The sequence below is a fragment of the Ahaetulla prasina genome, chromosome 1, assembly GCF_028640845.1.
Source record: "Ahaetulla prasina isolate Xishuangbanna chromosome 1, ASM2864084v1, whole genome shotgun sequence".
Taxonomy (NCBI): Eukaryota; Metazoa; Chordata; class Lepidosauria; order Squamata; family Colubridae; genus Ahaetulla; species Ahaetulla prasina.
The window spans coordinates 6,118,323-6,136,302 of NC_080539.1; the positions used below are offsets into that span (position 1 = coordinate 6,118,323).

Here is a 17,980-nt window from a genome sequence, read left to right on the forward strand (position 1 = left end):
CAGCTGTCTAGATCCTTGTTTACTGACCACTAGTTCAGTGACCATTCAAACTTAAAATAACGATGAATGAATGGTAACTTGCAACTGGACCCATACCTGCCATTGCAGTGTCCCGTGGTCAGAATTTGTGATCATCCTGCAAGCGAAGTTAGTGGGAAGTCAGAAATTGTGTCCAAATGAGATCCTTACTTAACAATAGTAACCAGGATAGCCAAACTGGCTTTTCTCCTTAAAAGTGCTTCACTTAACAATGGAGTTTTCTGTCCCAATTACCATCTTTAAACAAGGACTACCTACAATTGAGGCCTTTGAGCTCTGGTGCTGGAGAAGACTCCTGAGAGTCCTTTGGACTGCAAGGCGATCAAACCGGTCAATCCTGGAGGAGATCAATCCTGACTGATCCTGAAGATGAAACTCAAATACTTTGGCTACCTAATGAGAAGGAAGGACTCCCTGGAGAAGAGCCGAATGCTGGGAAAGATGGAGGGCAAAAGAACGGTACGGCAGAGAATGAGGTGGCTGGATGGAGTCACTGAAGCAGTCGGGAGCTTACATGGACTCCAGAGGATGGTAGAGGACAAGAAAGCCTGGAGGAACGTGGTCCATGGGGTCACGATGGGTCGGACACGACTTCGCAACTAACAACAACCTACACTGATAAAAAGACAGGATATAAAGCTAAAATTAACATGCCATAGTTTTGATCCTACAATATTTTCCTCATTCGTTGAATTGACTATGTCCTTTCACTGACTAATACCAGTGATGTAATACTCTGAATTCTCTGACTCTGTAATAATGAAGTAAGATAACCTAAGCGCAAATAATTGCCAGTGAAATGCAGTGAGCTTAATGCTGTTCGATTTTTCCCCCCCCACCTCCACATTAGTCCATGTCATTGAAGCAATCATGATTGTCCGTTTGTTATTTATTTTCAGGTTGGCGACGTTGTACAAGTCTCCGAGTCAGAAGGAGTCAACCGTACCCTTTTGCATTACGGTAAGTACAATTGGTGGAAGAGGCCCAAACTGGGAACAACAAGGTGAAAATGAAATGCTAACAATGAAGGGAATGTAAAACACTAACATTAGAACAACCCTAGCCACACGTCTTCACGATGAAGCTGTGATAGTTTGCATATTCATGTCAAAAGCATCACAATTAAAAAAATTAATTAAAATTAATTAAAAAGCCTCTTGTGGCTCAGACTGTTAAGACAGTCTGTTCTTAACACAGCTGCTTGCAATTACTGCAGGTTCTAGTCCCACCAGGCCCAAGGTTGACTCAGCCTTCCATCCTTTATAAGGTAGGTAAAATGAGGACCCAGATTGTTGGGGGCAATAAGTTGACTTTGTATATAAATATACAAATAGGATGAAGACTATTGCTAACATAGTGTAAGCCGCCCTGAGTCTTCGGAGAAGGGCGGGATATAAATGTAAATTAAAAAAAAAAATAAGGCTACTACCGGTAGTCCTTGACTTACGACCACGATTGAGCCCAAATTTCTTGTGGCGAAGTGAAACATTTGTTAAGTGAATTGACTCCATTTTGCCACCTTTTGTGCAAGAGTTGTTAAGGGAATTGCTGCCATTATTAAGTTAGGGGGACGGTTGTTAAGGAAACCTGGCTTCCCCATTGATTTTGCTTGTAAGAAGGCCACAGAAAGTGGGCACATGACCTGGGACACTGCAACCTTCATAAATATGAGTCAGTTTGCTAAGTGTCCAAATACTGATCGTGTGAGTACGGGGATATTGCAACATTTGTAAGTATGAAAAACACTTTTTTCAGTGCTGTTGTAACTTTGAATGGTCACTAAATGAACTGTTGTAAGTTGAGGACTACTTGTATAAAATATAAAATTAAAACATACAAATTCAACGGATTTTGCCCAGAAATCAGCAACGTTAATTAAGTTCTATCACACCGCCATGAGATCCTCAAGTATACATTGATTGGGACACAAAGGGCAGATACGCATTTGTGTTGTTGCCTGCGTGTCACCACAATCACAAAGAGCAGAACCCACTGGATAGCCCCGTTTGTTCAGAGTATCTCTGGAACATGTTTTGACCGTGCGCAGTCTATTCAACGATTTCCCTGCTTCCCTGCTTTCGCCAGACCCAGGTACCGGCTCCTCCATTGGTTCCATCCAAGGTTGGTTCTTTGTAGCTTTCCATGGGTCCATTCTGTTCGCGGAGAAAATCAGCAGCATACAGAGAGAGATTAAAATCATCAATAATCTAGAAAACACCCTCTCTTCTAGAAAACCTCAATATCTATAAAACTATTAATCTTCTCATCGTTCCCATCACCCATCTCCTTCCACTTACGACTGTATGTCTGTCACTTTGTTGCTTGTATCTTTATGGTTTATATTGATATTGATTGTTTCCTGACTGCTTATTTGTACCCTGTGATATCATTTAGTGTTGTATCTTAGAATTCTTGATCAGGGGTCTCCAACCTTGGTCGATTGAAGACTTCAATTCCCAGAAGCAAAGCTGGCTGAGGAACTCTGGGAGTTGAAGTCCACAAGTCTTAAAGCGACCAAGGTTGGAAACCCCTGTTCTTGATGATCTTTTCTTTTATGTACACTGAGAGCGTATGCACCAAGACAAATTCCTTGTGTGTCCAATCACACTTGGCCAATAAAAAAAATCCTATTCTATTCTATTCTATTCTATTCTGAATGTATCTTTTCTTTTATGTGCACGGAGAGCATATGCACCAAGATAAATTCCTTGTGTGTCCAATCACACTTGGCCAATAAAGACTTCTATTCTATTCTATTCTATTCTATTCTAAATTCTATTCTATTCTAAATTCTATTCTACTCTACATTCTATATTCTATTCTATTCTATTCTATTCTATTCTACGGCCTACAAGCAGCTCAGCTACAAGCAGCTTTTCTGGACTAAAATCCAGGAAAGGTTTTCTTAGGTCAACCTGTGATAGTCATGTCCCTCTTGACTTCTTTCAGATGCTGTGCACAGCATGGGTTTGTTATTTGCTGATTGATGTGGTCATCTAATACTTTTCATTTTTTGAGCTCTCTCAACAAATCATGTTTTGAAGCTACCGCTCTGTTTTCATTTCCCATCTGCTCAGCCTTCCCAACATCTCAAGAGGCCAGAGTTTTAAATAATATTAGACAACTCGCAACGTGTTGGGTCATCTTTTCAGAGATATTTCCTTTCCAGCTTCTCCAACACCTTCAACAATAAGCAGAGATTCTAATTTGGGAACATACCCAGAGATGTATCTGCCATAAAAGTAGCCCATGTCGAACTGTCAAACATCAGGAGTTGACCACTGGAAATAGTTTATGACATTTTGCATCATGTCATAAAACAGTTTAGGATCATTTTTAATATCGTAAAATCTTTTTATAAAAAAGTTTGCCGACTTTCAATTCCACAGCGCTCGTTCCACAGTTTTGTATTTTTAATTATTTTATTTATTGAATGTTTTTGCTGCACATCTCCCCTGCAAGATAACTGGCCATTTTGCATGTTATAAAACAGGTAAAAATAATTAGATTAAAACCACACGTATTTTGGATGCTTTCTCTAAGCAAGCCCCTTTGAGGTACCTTGGTTCAAAAATTGTTGCCCTGCGACATTTTGTTCGGTTAAAGGTTACAAAAAGACAAACAGGAGAGTTTTAATAGTATGTAAATTCCAAGCATCAAACTAAGGATTAAACAAATGATGCATTTGTGACCTACTTATGGTTTCTTATTCTGATTTGCAAGTTAACAGATAATACACGCCATGCAGATACTGTACAGGCCATATCCATAATTCGTTTCCTTAGCTACACCTTGACAGTATGTCTGCATTGAGCAACTGTATCCTGCTCACTCAGCATCCTGCCTCAGACCATCCCTATTATGAATTATAAATTTGGAAGGGAACATTTAGGTCAGAGGTGTCAAACTAGATTTCATTGAGGGCCACATCAGGGTTGTGTTTGACCTCGGTGTGTGTGGGGGGAGGTTGTGGTCCTCTCAACATGGCCAGCTCGATGTCAGTCATGTTGGGGGCACCTGTGGAGACCCGAATGCTCTGCCAGCAAAAACGGAGAGAACCTTGCGCGGCCCTCCTGAGCTCCATTTTTGCTGGCAAAGGGTTGCAGGAAGCCGTTGCAGCTGAAAACAGCTCCATTTTCATTGGTAGAGACACTATTATTTCTAGGGTGGCCAGATCTAAGCACCCCACGAGACGGATTTGGCCCGTGGGCCTTGAGTTTGACCCCTGATTTAAGTCATTAGGCCTCCTGCTCTTTTCCTTAGTCAAATCCTTCTTAACGGGATGATGATGATGGTGATATCCATTCTTTGCAATTCTGTGGGCCAGGTCTCTCCTCATCTTTCGATCATGAACTTTTTTTTTTTAGTTTTTCTACACTCTGGCTGGTGTCAGCTTTGATAGCGCTTCACTGAATAGCTGGTATATTGATCCTTTTCCTTTTCCTTTAAACCTATTTGAAGTTGCCCTTCTTATTACTCTTACCTCCTTTTGACAAACTCGGTGTCTTCTGAGCTTTTGCCATTCTTGACACCGTCTCAGTAAATCGGGGCTGGCTGTGTCTATGAACCATCTTTGATGTTTTTGATCCTCTCTCCCTCTTTTATTTGAATTTTTTTTTTCGGAATTTCATTAAGATAATTTTGTGCAGCTACATTGGCTTTTTAATACTGTCCTCAATATTTCCTCAGTGGGATTTTTCGTAGTTGTTTTCTTTGTTAAATGAAAGGCCCTACTTCATACACCAATGTTATGAAAAAGGAAACTTGTAATAAAAATAAAATAAAATTTTTAAAGAAGGTCCTAATTCTTATTAGTTAATAAGTTAGTTTACTTTACGGATGGTCCTTGCCTTACAACACTTTGTTGACTGTTTTTTTTTGTTTTTTTTTTACATTTATACCCCGCCCTTCTCCGAAGACTCAGGGCGGCTTACAATGTATAAGGCAATAGTCTCATTCTATTTGTATATTTTTTACAAAGTCAACTTATTGCCCCCCCAACAATCTGGGTCCTCATTTTACCTACCTTATAAAGGATGGAAGGCTGAGTCAACCTTGGGCCGGGCTTGAACCTGCAGTAATTGCAGGCTTTGTGTTCTAATAACAGGCTTCTCTATTGCCTGAGCTATCCCAGTTTGAAGTTACGACGATACTGAAAAAAGTGACTTATGCCCATTTTTCACACTTACGGCTGATGCAGCATCCCCATGGTCATGTGATCAAAATTCAGAGGCAAGGCCACTGGCATGCATATATGATGGTTGCAGTGTCCTGAGGTCATGTGATCCCCTTTTGCAACCTTCTGACAAGCAGAGTCAATGGGGAAGCTGGATTCATTTAACAACCGTGTTACTAACTTAACAACTGCAGCAATTTACTTAACACAGGGGTGTCAAACTTGCGACGACACGTCATGTGACAACGTATCCCAATTTCCCCCCCCCCCCTTTCGCTAAACCAGCATGTGACACATCCATCTTGTGGGCTGTGAGTTTGACACTCCTGACTTAACAACTGTGGAAAAAAAGGTCATAAAATGGGACAAAACTCACTCTCTTTTTTTTTTATAAAAAAGTTTTATTTTTACATTCATATCCAACGACTCATCCAATGTACAGTCATATACAATTAGTCGGGCTTGCCCAGTCACCACCCCCCTTTTTAACTCTCTTCCCTCTTCTACCTTCTTCTATTTTCCAGACCTTCCTCCCCTTCTCTTATCTACTTCCTCTCCTCCCTCCGCCCTACACCTTCCTTCTCCCTCTTCTACCCCTCTTCCTTCCTCTTTCCTACCTCCTACTCTCTCCTCTTTACTTCCTCCCCACCATTCTAAAATGGTAGCTAGGCAGACCCGACCCTACATTAATTATATTTATGCATCTTCAATAATCCCTGTACATTAACCATCACTCCATCCTCTACCCTCAACCCCACCCCCAGTTCCCTCCCCTTACCCCCCAAACCCACCCCAGTTCCCTCCCCTTACCCCCCAACCCCCCGACTTCCCAGAACAAAATGTAGGGTATCAAAACTAACAATCATAATCCAAAATAAATCTGAAATTATAATCTCTAGTCACTCCACACATAATCACACTCTCAATTCCCCTCGGGACAAAACTCACTTGACATCTGTCTCACTTATTAATAGAAATTTTGTTCTCGATTGTGGTCGTAAGTTGAGGACTACCCGTTCTTAGTTCCTATAAGTTTCCAAACCTATCTTCTCGCCAAAATGTATGCCTGCCTCACTCCAAAATAATGGACCCAACGTGAGCTGTAATGTCCACTTAGTAATACATGGACCTCACGATCTAAATTTAGGATTTGATGACCTAAATTAAGCAAATAACTTGCTTAATTCCCACATCATTTGGGGGATCATTGTAAGTGGTCTCATCTTATACAGGTAGTCCTCAAATTATAACAGTTCATTTAATGACTGTTCAAAGTTACAATGGCACTTAAAAAAAATGACTAATGACCGTTTTGCACACTTAGGACACACGATGGTGCAGCATCCCCATGGTCATGTAATTTAAATTCAGATGTTTGGCAATTGGTTCACATTTATGACGCTTGCAGTATCCCAGGGTCATGTGATCCCCTTTTGCAACCTTCTGACAAGCAAAGACAATGGGGAAGCCAGGTTCACTTATTAGCCGTGTAACTGACTTAGCGACTGCATTAACAAATGTGGCAAGTAAATGGCAAAACTCATTTAACAAATTTCTCACTTAGCAACAGAAATTTTTGTCTCAATTGTGGTTGTAACTATATCCTGTATAGCCAATCCTGGAATTGGCAGGTAGCACTGAATCAGAATGCCAATTGGGTCCTTGAGTGGCGCAGACTGCTAAACAGTCTGTTATGAACAACAGCTGCCTGCAATTAGTGCAGGTTCAAGTCCCACCAGGCCCAAGGTTGACTCAGCCTTCCATCCTTTATAAGGTAGGTAAAATGAGGACCCAGATTGTTGGGGGCAATAAGTTGACTTTGTATATAATATACAAATAGGATGAAGACTATTGCTTAACATAGTGTAAGCCGCCCTGAGTCTTCGGAGAAGGGCGGGATATAAATGCAAATAAATAAACATGACAGGACCTAGGTGTTAAGTGGACTGAATACGGTACAGAATTACAAAAACTTCCCAGGTATTTTTGATGGCATTTGAAACGTCTGAGTATAATCCTGAAATAAATATTGTAACTAGCCACATTTTATGGGCAGTTTCTGCGGAACATGGAGCTAAGCCAGAACAAATTTCAAATGTCAAAAGCGCACAGCTTACCAGACTATAAGTGTTTGCTTGCCTGGGAACATGTTGCCATAGCATTTCCTATGGATTTTTAGAACTGTCTTTTGAGTTCTGAATGTGTTTTGGAATCACCAAAGTAGAACTATGAATATTGCGATGACAGGGTGGGAAAATAAATCCACAAATTCAAAAACAGAAGAGAATAATAACAACAACAACAACAACAACAACAACAACGGAGTTGGAAGGGACCTTGGAGGTCTTCTAGTCCAATCCCCCCGCCCAGGCAGGAAACCCTACACCACTTCAGACAAATGGCTATCCAACATTTTCTTAAAAATTTCCAGTGTTGGCGCATTCACAACTTCTGCAGGCAAGTTGTTCCACTGATTAACTGTTCTTACTGTTGGGAAATTTCTCCTTAGTTCTAAGTTGCTTCTCTCCTTGATTAGTTTCCACCCATTGCTTCTTGTTTTACCCTCAGGTGCTTTGGAGAATAGTTTGACTCCCTCTTCTTTGTGGCAGCCCCTGAGATATTGGAACACAGCTATCATGTCTCCCCTAGTCCTTCTTTTCATTAAACTAGACATACTGAGTTTGTGCAACCTTTCTTCATATGTTTTTTTTTAATTTACATTTATATCCCACCCTTCTCAGGGCGGCTTACATTGTGTAAGGCAATAGTCTCATCCTATTTGTATATTTATATACAAAGTCAACTTATTGCCCCCCAACAATCTGAGTCCTCATTTTACCTACCTTATAAAGGATGGAAGGCTGAGTCAACCTTGGGCCTGGTGGGACTCGAGCCTGCAGTAATTGCAAGCAGCTGTGTTTAATAACAGGCTTCTTACAGCCTGAGCCACACCGCAGCCTCCAGTCCCCTAACCATCTTTGTTGCTCTTCTCTGCATTCGTTCTAGAGTCTCAACATCTTTTTTACATTGTGGCGGCCAAAACTGAATGCAATATTTCAAGTGTGGCCTTACCAAGGCATTATAGAATGGTATTAACACTTCACGTGATCTTGATTCTATCCCTCTTTATGCAGCCCAGAATTGTGCTGGCAGCTGCTGCACACTGCTGGCTCATATCTAAATGGTTGTCCACTAAGACTCCAAGATCCCTCTTACAGTTACTACTATTGAGCAAGGTACCACATATACAGTAGTTGTGCATTTTGGTTTTTTTGCCTAAATGTAGAATCTTACTTTTTTTACTGTTGAATTTCATTTTGTTAGATAGCACCCAATGTTCAAGTCTGTCAAGATCTTTCTGTAACTTGAGCCTATCTTCTGGAGTGTTGGCTATTCCTGCCAGCTTGGTGTCATCTGCAAATTTGATGAGTTCCCCATCTATCCCCTCGTCCAAGTCATTGATGAAGATGTTGAAGAGTACTGGGCCTAAAACAAAGCCTTGGGGTACCCCCACTGCATACTTCCCTCCATGTGGATGTAGTTCCACTGAGGACTACAGGTTGAGTGTGGTTGGTCAGCCAGTTACGAATCCATTTGGTGGTGGTGCTGTCTAACCCACATTTTTCTACTTTATCTAGTAGTAGGTTATGGTCTACTTTATCAAATGCCTTACTGAAGTCCAAGTAAATTATACCAACAGCATTCCTCTGGTCTACTAATTTTGTCACTTTGTCAAAGAATGCAATAAGATTAGTCTGGCATGATCTGTTTTTGACAAACCCGTGTTGGCTTTTGGTTATTACTTTGTTTGCTTCTAGGTGTTCGCTGATTCGTTGCTTGATTATCTTTTCCAGAATCTTCCCTGGTATTGAGGTCAGGCTGATAGGTCTGTAGTTTCCTGGATTTGTTTGTTTGAATGTTTGTACCGTAGCTCAGGGATGAAACGTGGGGTCCTTGGTGCTCTCTGAGCTTGATTATTTTCTTGCAGATGTTTCATTACCAAACTAGGTAACATCATCAGTGCTAGAAGGGAGTGGGTTTTGCTCTTATCTTTATACTAGTAACTTGCCCTATGTGTGTTGGGGGAAGCTTTCTTGGTGATTCCTTGATTAGGCTGTTTTTTATTATTTGATTGTTTATCCGTGTTGGTACCACTTCCTTGATTTGGGTTATTGTTTACTTCTTGATAGGGACTCGGTGGCTCAGGGGCTAGGATGTTGAGCTTGTTGATCGAAAGGTCGGCAGCTCAGCGGTTCGAATCCCTGGTGCTGCCGTGTAACAGGGTGAGCTCTCATTACTTGTCCCAGCTTCTGCCAACCTAGCAGTTTCGAAAGCACATAAAAATGCAAGTAGACAAAAATAGACAAAAACCTTTGGTGGGAAGGTAACAGCGTTCCGTACGCCTTTGGCGTTGAGTCATGCTGGCCACATGACCACGGAGATGTCTTCGGACAGCGCTGGCTCTTCGACTTTGAAACGGAGATGAGCACCGCCCTCTAGAGTCAGGAACGACTAGCAAGTATGTGCGAGGGGAATTTTTACCTTTACCTTTACTTACTTCTTGATATATTAGTGTCTAGTGTTCTAGTGTTATTAGTGTCTAGACTAGAGGTCTAGTGTTAATCTTATAAATTTTATAAAAAATATAATTATTTATAAAAAAAAGAATGTTCTTTCTGCGCCAACTCAGAAAGCTCAAACTGTAGGGTGGTGTAGGGTTTCCTGCCTAAGCAGGGGGTTGGACTAGAAGACCTCCAAGATCCCTTCCAACTCTCTCATTCTATTCTAATTGCCCAAAGAGCTGTTGATCCAGTACTGCAGAGGAATTATTGAGTCTGTCATCTGCACCTCTATAACTGTCTGGTTTGCCTCTGCAACCCAACAAGAAAAACACAGACTTCAGAGGATAATTAGAACCGCAGAAAAAACAATGGCTATCAAATTGCCTTCCATTGAAGACCTGCGTACTGCACGAGTCAAAAAGAAAGTTGTGAAAATATTTGCAGACCCCTCGCATCCTGGACATAAACTGTTTCAACTCCTACCCTCAAAACGACGCTACAGAGCACTGCACACCAGAACAACTAGAAACAAAAACAGTTTTTTTCCTGAACGCCATCCCTCAACACTATCAAATTAACTACAAAGACTATATTACTATTATTCTTCTCTTCCTTACTAGTATCTATCTCCTCCCACTTATTACTATAACCAAGTTGCTTGTGTCTTTCAATTTATATTGATTTATATTGTTTTTATTTGTTTCCTGGTACAATTTGATAGCTTATTAGTAACCTTAACTATCACTAAGTGTTGTATCTTTTTATTCTTGATGAATGTATTTTATTCTCCTTATGTACACTGAGAGCATATACACCTAAGACAAATTCCTTGTGTCCAATCACACTTGGCCAATAAAGAATTCTATTCTATTCTATCTTGGTGTTAATTTTGGCTCATCTGAGTGTTGACTGCTGGTGAGGAGGTGTGTTAGGCTTTTTGTTTCCTTTTGGGCTTTTTGATTGGTACGTAGATGTTGCTTAGCTCTATGTGCCTGTTGATGGTCAATTTGTCCGAGTGCCGGGCTTGCAGAAATTCACTTGCATTTTTGAATTTAGCTTGGTCTACTCTAGGATGCTCACCCTTTCCCAGTTGAAACTATGGTTGAGTCTGCGATGACATGATGAAAACTCCTTAATTTCATAACCTGCGGATAGACTGTTACATAGTTTGGTAAATAAATGTCTGCAAGAAAACCACAAAGTTCAGAGACCACCAAGAACCAAGTGGAAAACAAATGAGTTTTGTTGTATACAAGCCGTTTTCAGCCTCACAAAAATGTTTGTAATGTTGGCCATTTCAGCAATAAATCCTTTAAATCAACTCTGGCAATTTTTTTTATTATTATTTGCATTTATATCCTGCCCTTCTCCGAAGACTCAGGGCGGCTTACACTATGTCAAGCAATAGTCTTCATCCATTTGTATATTATATACAAAGTCAACTTATTGCCCCCCCAACAATCTGGGTCCTCATTTTACCTACCTTATAAAGGATGGAAGGCTGAGTCAACCTTGGGCCTGGTGGGACTCGAGCCTGCAGTAATTGCAAGGAGCTGTGTTTAATAACAGACTGTCTTAGCAGCCTGAGCCACAGAGGTCCTTTGCCATGGCTCCAGAAATGCATAGAAAGAAAGAACTACCCTTGCTTTCTTTTCATTTCTTGAGGGCTTCTTCCATTTGGGAGAAAAACATGGTTTATTTATTTATCATGTTTAGAAACCATCTGTCTCGTTGTTTCGCCTCTGGGATCTACTGTGTGGAAAACGCCATGCCTCACGCTTAGCCTCACTGCTCTGAGTACAGGTGGTCCTCTACTTCTGACTACAATTCAGCCCAAAATTTCCATTGCTAAGCATGAGAGTTGTTAAGTGACTTTGGCCCCATTTTCTCGCCCCAGTCGTTAAAGTGAGTCGTTGGAGTTGTTAAGCTAGTCACACATTTGTTAAGGAAATCTGGCTTCCCCATTGACTTTGCTCGTCAGAAGGTCGCAAGAGGAGATCACATGACACTGCAACCGTCAGAAATACATGCCAGTTTGAATCTCAATCATGTGACCACGGGACCCCACAACGGTCATAAGTGAAAAACGGTCCTTTTATTTTTTTTCAAAGTCTTTGTAATTTTGAACAGTCACTAAACGAACGGTTGTAAGTTGAGGACTAACCGGTACAGCCTTAGATTATAAAGTCTTAGATCTTCTACTGAAAGCTGCCTCTTGTTTGGTTCTTGGCAAAGCCCATCAGTCACAGTTTTATTTTAGGGGCGATGCTGTCGTGATTACACAGAACGGGAGCTGTATGATTGCTTTTGGCAGAACAGGGAGGGTGGAAATCATAAATGCAAAAATCATTTTCTCAAGCTCTTCCTGACACAAAAATTAGTCACAGAAAGCTGTCAGTTTTACTCATATGACACAAAGTAAGTAACTCTTTTTCTCTCTCTCTCTCTGCTGAGAAAATACCACTATAAATAGAGTAAACCACCGGAATCTCTAGTGTTGCGACTACATGTAGTCAGTCTCTCACTCTCTCTCTCTCTTTCTCTCTCCCCCACCCCGCGCGCCAGATTTATTGAAGAACCGTGTCACTAATTTAATAACTGCAGTGCAGTAACAACTCTGGCAAGAGAGGTTGTAAAATGGGGCAAAATTCACTTAATAAATGTCTCACTTAGCAACATAAATATTTGGCCCAATTGTGGTTAAGTCTAGGACTACCTGTACTTTAATGGCACTTCAGTTTTAATGTAGAGATTGTAATATTTATTTGTCTGAAATGGTGTAGGGTTTCCTGCCTAAGCAGGGGGTTGGACTAGAAGACCTCCAAGGTCCCTTCCCACTCTGTTATTCTATTCTAATTGCCCAAGGAGCTGCTGATACAGTTCTACAGAGGAATTATTGAGTCTGTCATCTGCACCTCCATAACTGTTATTCTATTCTGTTCTGTTCCATTCTATTCTATTCTATTCTATTCTATTCTATTCTATTCTACTGTTATTGCTATTCTATTCTATTCTTTCTATTCTATTCTATTTTCTATTCTATTCCATTCCATTCCATTCCATCTTTTCTATTCTATTCTATTCTATTTTCTATTCTATTCTATTTTCTATTCTATTCCATTCCATTCCATTCCATTCCATATTTTCTATTCTATTCTATTCTATTCTATTCTATTCTATTCTATTCTATTCTATTCCAATCTATTCTATTCTATTCTATTCTACTGTTATTGCTATTCTATTCTATTCTTTCTATTATATTCTATTTTCTATTCTATTCCATTCCATTCCATATTTTCTATTCTATTTTATTCTATTCCAATCTATTATATTCTATTCTATTCTATTCTATTCTATTCTATTCTATTCTATTCTACTGTTATTGCTATTCTATTCTATTCTTTCTATTCTATTCTATTTTCTATTCTGTTCCATTCCATTCCATTCCATATTTTCTATTCTATTCTATTCTATTCCAATCTATTCTATTCTATTCTATTCTATTCCATTCCATTCCATTCCATTCCATTTTCTATTCTGTTCTACCTCATCTTAATTTGCCACCCTCTTGAACCATGGAACATTATTTTATTCCAATAGTGAATTCACAGTGCTAAAAGCAGTTCTAGAAATGTGACAAGTGCTAAAACCGGCGAAGAAAAACCCCGGAGTAAAACTTTTATGAATATTTTCTCCCAATTTTGGCTTCACAGCAATGAGGTTTCAGTTTGCTAAATCTGTAAACAGCCAGTTTATGTTTTGGACTGATATTTTGCGTCAAATCTAGAATCTTGACCTAAAAGTGCTTTTTTTAAGAGGCAACTGGACTTTCTAATTTTTTCTTTGAAGACATTTCACTTCTCATCCAAGAAGCTTCTTCAGCTCTTACCGGATGTAAGGATTTATATGCCTTGCAGACAGATGGTCATTTGCATCCATTTAGGGAGTCGTTGAGGCCACTTGGAGGTTTGTCTGTGTCCTCAGGGTTGTCAAGGTTCCAGAAAAACCTCTTCTGCATAAAGAAAACTCAGAAGCCAATGTGGCAGCGTCTGGAAACCTAAAGTCTAGTATGGTTTCCAGGCCTGACAAGGGTCACCTGAGTGGTGCTCCTGGTTCCTGTAGTCTACTCAGGTGACCCCGAGGACACAGATGAACCTCCAAGTGGCCTCAACGACTCTCTAAAAAGGATGCAAATGACCAGTTGTTTGCAAGGAATATAAATCCTTCCGTTCCCTTCCATCCAGTCAGAGCTGAAGAAGCTTCTTGGATGAGAAGGGAAACGTCTTCACAGAAAAAACAAGAAAGTCCAGTTGCCTCCTGAAAAAACACCTTTTGGAGAACCATGACCTGGATGACTGAGAATCCCTACAGACTCAAATCTAGAACCTTAATTTTATTTTATTTTCTTATTATAACTGTTTCTAATTTTGGGGGGCTGGAGTGTTTTAGCTGTCCATTTTTGGCTTCAGAAACCCAATTTCCACGATGAGCTGCTAAGGTAGCCCTGAAATATTTCTGCTTTATTCTATTCACGGAATTATTTCGGGCCACTTTCGGAGAGTGGTGGTGGCTTTGCCTAAGTACTGTGGAAATCAATTCCTCTCCTTATCTGTCCTTTAAAAAAGGGGGGGGGGATTGATGGCTTTTCAGCTCTGCTCATCCTCTCAGAGATAAGTTGCTTCTCTGTTTGTGTTACAGATCAAGCTGGGTCTTCCGTGTCATTTTATAGCCCTCACCCATGCCACAATTTTCACATCCTGCCAGCTTGAGATGCCATCTCTTCTGAAACAAATTTGCTGCTTCTTTGAGCAATTGGTAGCCACCCGCCGTTCGCCATTTTTAAGAGCAGGCAGGGGAACACTTGGGGGAATAATTACTTATTAGGGGACTAATTCCGAGCGTAAGAAAAGAACAGAGAGATAGGATTCCCCCCAACCGATTTCAGCAGAGAAGTTAGCCTTGTCCTTTCACCGTGACTTTAGCTGCAGCGATTCCATCTGTTACTCTGCAGGATGATTTGAAAAACAAGGCTAACCTTTCGGTTCCTCACACATCACTTCTTTAAAGAGCTTCCTGTTTCCAAATAATTTGTCATAAGAAATTTGAAAACTTAAAAACAGGTAACATCAGATACCTTTGATATATTTGGCAGCATTTAGCCAGGGTGGATTTTTTTATGTTACATGCCAGTATGAATGATATATTCCAGGGGTCAAAGCTGGCTGGGGCATTCTGGGAGTTGAAGTCCACCAGGCTTAAAGTTGCCAAGGTTGGAGACCCCTGATATATTCTATTTCTTCTTCTTTTTTTTTGTACACATGTTTTTGTTTTTTTGTTTTTTTAATTTTTAGTACCAGTGTATGATGGTTGGTAGCTTCTTTCTTTTTCTTTATTTTGTATTTTAACACTGAGAAAAAAAATATTAAAATGAAAAAATGAAAAGAACAGATACATGAATCGCATCTTTGCATTCTCCTATTTGAGTGGGTGAGTGGGATGCGTCTCAAATTGCAGCTTGCAATTCAAAATAGAATAGAATAGAATAGAATAGAATAGAATAGAATAGAATAGAATAGAATAGAATAGAATAGAATAGAATTTTTTTTATTGGCCAAGTGTGATTGGACACACAAGGAATTTGTCTTGGTGCATATGCTCTCAGTGTACATAAAAGAAAAGATACCTTCATCAAGGTACAACTTTTACAAGACAAATGATGGTCATAGGGTACAATTTAACAATTAATGATATAACACTTAATGATAATCATAGGGTACAAATAAGCAATCAGGAACAATCAATATCAATATAAATCATAAGGATTACCAGCAATAAAGTTACAGTCATAAGTGGAAAGAGATTGGTGATGGGAACGATGAGACGATTAATAGTAGTGCAGATTTAGTAAATAGTTTGACAGTATTGAGGGAATTATTTGTTTAGCAGAGTGATGGCCTTCGGGAAAAAACTGTTCTTGTGTCTAGTTGTTCTGGTGTGCAGTGCTCTATAGCGTCCTTTTGAGGGTAGGAGTTGAAACAGTTTATGTCCAGGATGTGAGGGATCTGTAAATATGTTCACGGCCCTCTTCTTGATTCGTGCCGTACACAGGTCCCCAATGGAAGGCAGGTTGGTAGCAATTATTTTTTCTGCAGTTCTAATTATCCTCTGAAGTCTCTGTCTCTCTTGTTGGGTTGCAGAACCGAACCAGACAGTTATAGAGGTGCAAATGACAGACTCAATAATTCCTCTGTAGAACTGGATCAGCAGCTCCTTGGGCAGTTTGAGCTTACTGAGTTGGCGCAGAAAGAACATTCTTTGTTGTCCTTTTTTAATGATGTTTTTGATGTTAGCTGTCCATTTGAGATCTTGCGATATGATAGAACCCAGAAATTTGAAGGTTTCTACTGTTGATACTGTGTTGTCAAGTATTGTGAGAGGTGGAAGTCTGGAAGGGTTTCTCCTAAAGTCCACCACCATTTTTTAGTATGTAGGTCTCTTGTGTACAGGTAGTCCTCAACTTATGACCACAATTGAGCCCAAAATTTCTGTTGCTAAGTGAAATGTTTGTTAAGTGAATTTGTCCCCTTTTACGACCTTCCTTGCCACGGTTGTTAAGTGAATCGCTGCAGTTGCGCTTTTTCAGTGCCGTTGTAACTTTGAACTAAATGAACTGTTGTATATCGAGGACTACCTGTATTTGTTTCTTGTGTTTGCTTTTTGTTTGTTTTTTCTCTCTTGAAGGGAGAAAAGACTAGGAAATATAAACTACAGGTAATCCTCGAATTACGACCAGAATAGAGCCCCAAATTTATGTTGCTAAGCGAGATATTTGTTAAGTGAGTTTTGCTCCATTTTACAACCCTTCTTGCCACAGCTGTTAAGTGAATCACTGCAGTTGTTGAGTTAGTCACGCAGTTGTTAAGTGAATCTGGCTTCCCCACTGACTGTGCTGTTCATAAAGGGGATCACATGACCCTGAAACACAGCAATGGTCATAAATATGAAACGGTTGCCAAGCTTTCAGAATTTTCATGATCATGGGGATGCTGCAAAGGTCGTAACTCTGAAAAATGGTTTTGTAACTAAATGAAAGTTTGTAAGTTGAGGACTACCCGTGGTTGCTATACAGGTAGTCCTCGATGTGCAACGGTTCATTTAGTGACCATTCAAAGTTATAATAGCACTGAAAATAGTGGCTTATGACCATTTTTCACACTTACACAGCATCCCCATGGTCACGTGATCAAAATTCAGACACTTGGCAACTGACTCATATTTACGACGGCTGCAGGGTCCCAGGGTCATGTGATCACCTTTTGCAACTTTCTGACAAGCAAAGTCAATGGGTAAAGCAGATTCACTTAACAACCGTGTGACTAACTTAACAACTACAATGATTCACTTAACAACTGTGTCAAGAAATGTCCTAAAATGGGGAAAAACAAATCGTTGTGGCCGTAGGTCGGGGACTACCTCCATTTTCTACTCCTGATTTTCAGACACTATAATGCCTCCGCATTTTAATCAGTTGCAATTGTTGAACAGTTTTGTTGTTATTTTTTTTTCCGCAGTCTCAGGGATTCAGAGATGTTCCGCATTCAGATTCAAACCTGAGCCCAGCAGAAAACGAAGCAAATCCTCGTAAAAGGCCACGAACAGACCAGGTAGAAGAACAGTGAATCAGAAAAATACATTTCGACTTTGCTTCCTTTGTAAAATGATAGTACTACAAGATGGATATCAAGGTACCTCAGAGAGTAACATGAATAAAAAGTGTGAATTTCAAAGAATGGTAATTTTCCTTTCATTGCTTCCCTGTTGTGCCTTAATCTCCGCTTCAGCGTTTCTTCAGATACAACTTCAGCATTTGTGCGTCTACAGCAGTACATTTCTTAATGGCATCAGCTGAATTATCTGGTTGCTGAGGAAAAAAAACTGTTGTGAGAAAATTCTTCATGGAACCCAAAACTCCAAAGAGGACAGAATGACAGAATAGCAACAGCACTTAGACTTATATACCGCTTCACAGTGTTTTTACGGCCCTCTCTCAGTGGTTTATAGAGTCAGTATCTTGCCCTTCCCACCACCCCACCCCCCAATCTGGGTCCTCATTTTACCCACCTCGGAAGGATGGAAGGCTGAGTCCACCTTGAGCCAGTCAGGATAAAATTTCCTGGCTGTGGGCAGAGTTAGCCTGCAGTAC

At 40.2% G+C, this 17,980-nt stretch overlaps 2 protein-coding genes across 5 annotated transcripts in view; both read left to right on the top strand.

Annotated features, from left to right (window-relative positions):
• PPM1E (protein phosphatase, Mg2+/Mn2+ dependent 1E) overlaps nucleotides 1-17,980 on the top strand; it is a 259,054-nt gene that overhangs the window by 54,873 nt on the left and 186,201 nt on the right. The window lies entirely within an intron of this gene.
• The window catches only part of RAD51C (RAD51 paralog C), a 94,218-nt gene that overhangs the window by 50,303 nt on the left and 25,935 nt on the right, over nucleotides 1-17,980 (top strand). The window contains exons 8-10 of one of the 4 annotated variants that reach the window (XM_058164072.1): nucleotides 939-999; nucleotides 8,350-8,451; nucleotides 17,349-17,568. In XM_058164072.1, the coding sequence (XP_058020055.1) occupies nucleotides 939-999; nucleotides 8,350-8,451; nucleotides 17,349-17,456 (271 nt within the window). In that variant the 3' untranslated portion in view covers nucleotides 17,457-17,568. Of the gene's footprint in view, nucleotides 1-938; nucleotides 1,000-8,349; nucleotides 8,452-9,033; nucleotides 9,102-17,348; nucleotides 17,569-17,980 lie in introns of those variants that run through there. The other 3 variants (XM_058164074.1, XM_058164073.1, XM_058164076.1) reach the window with 3 other exon arrangements.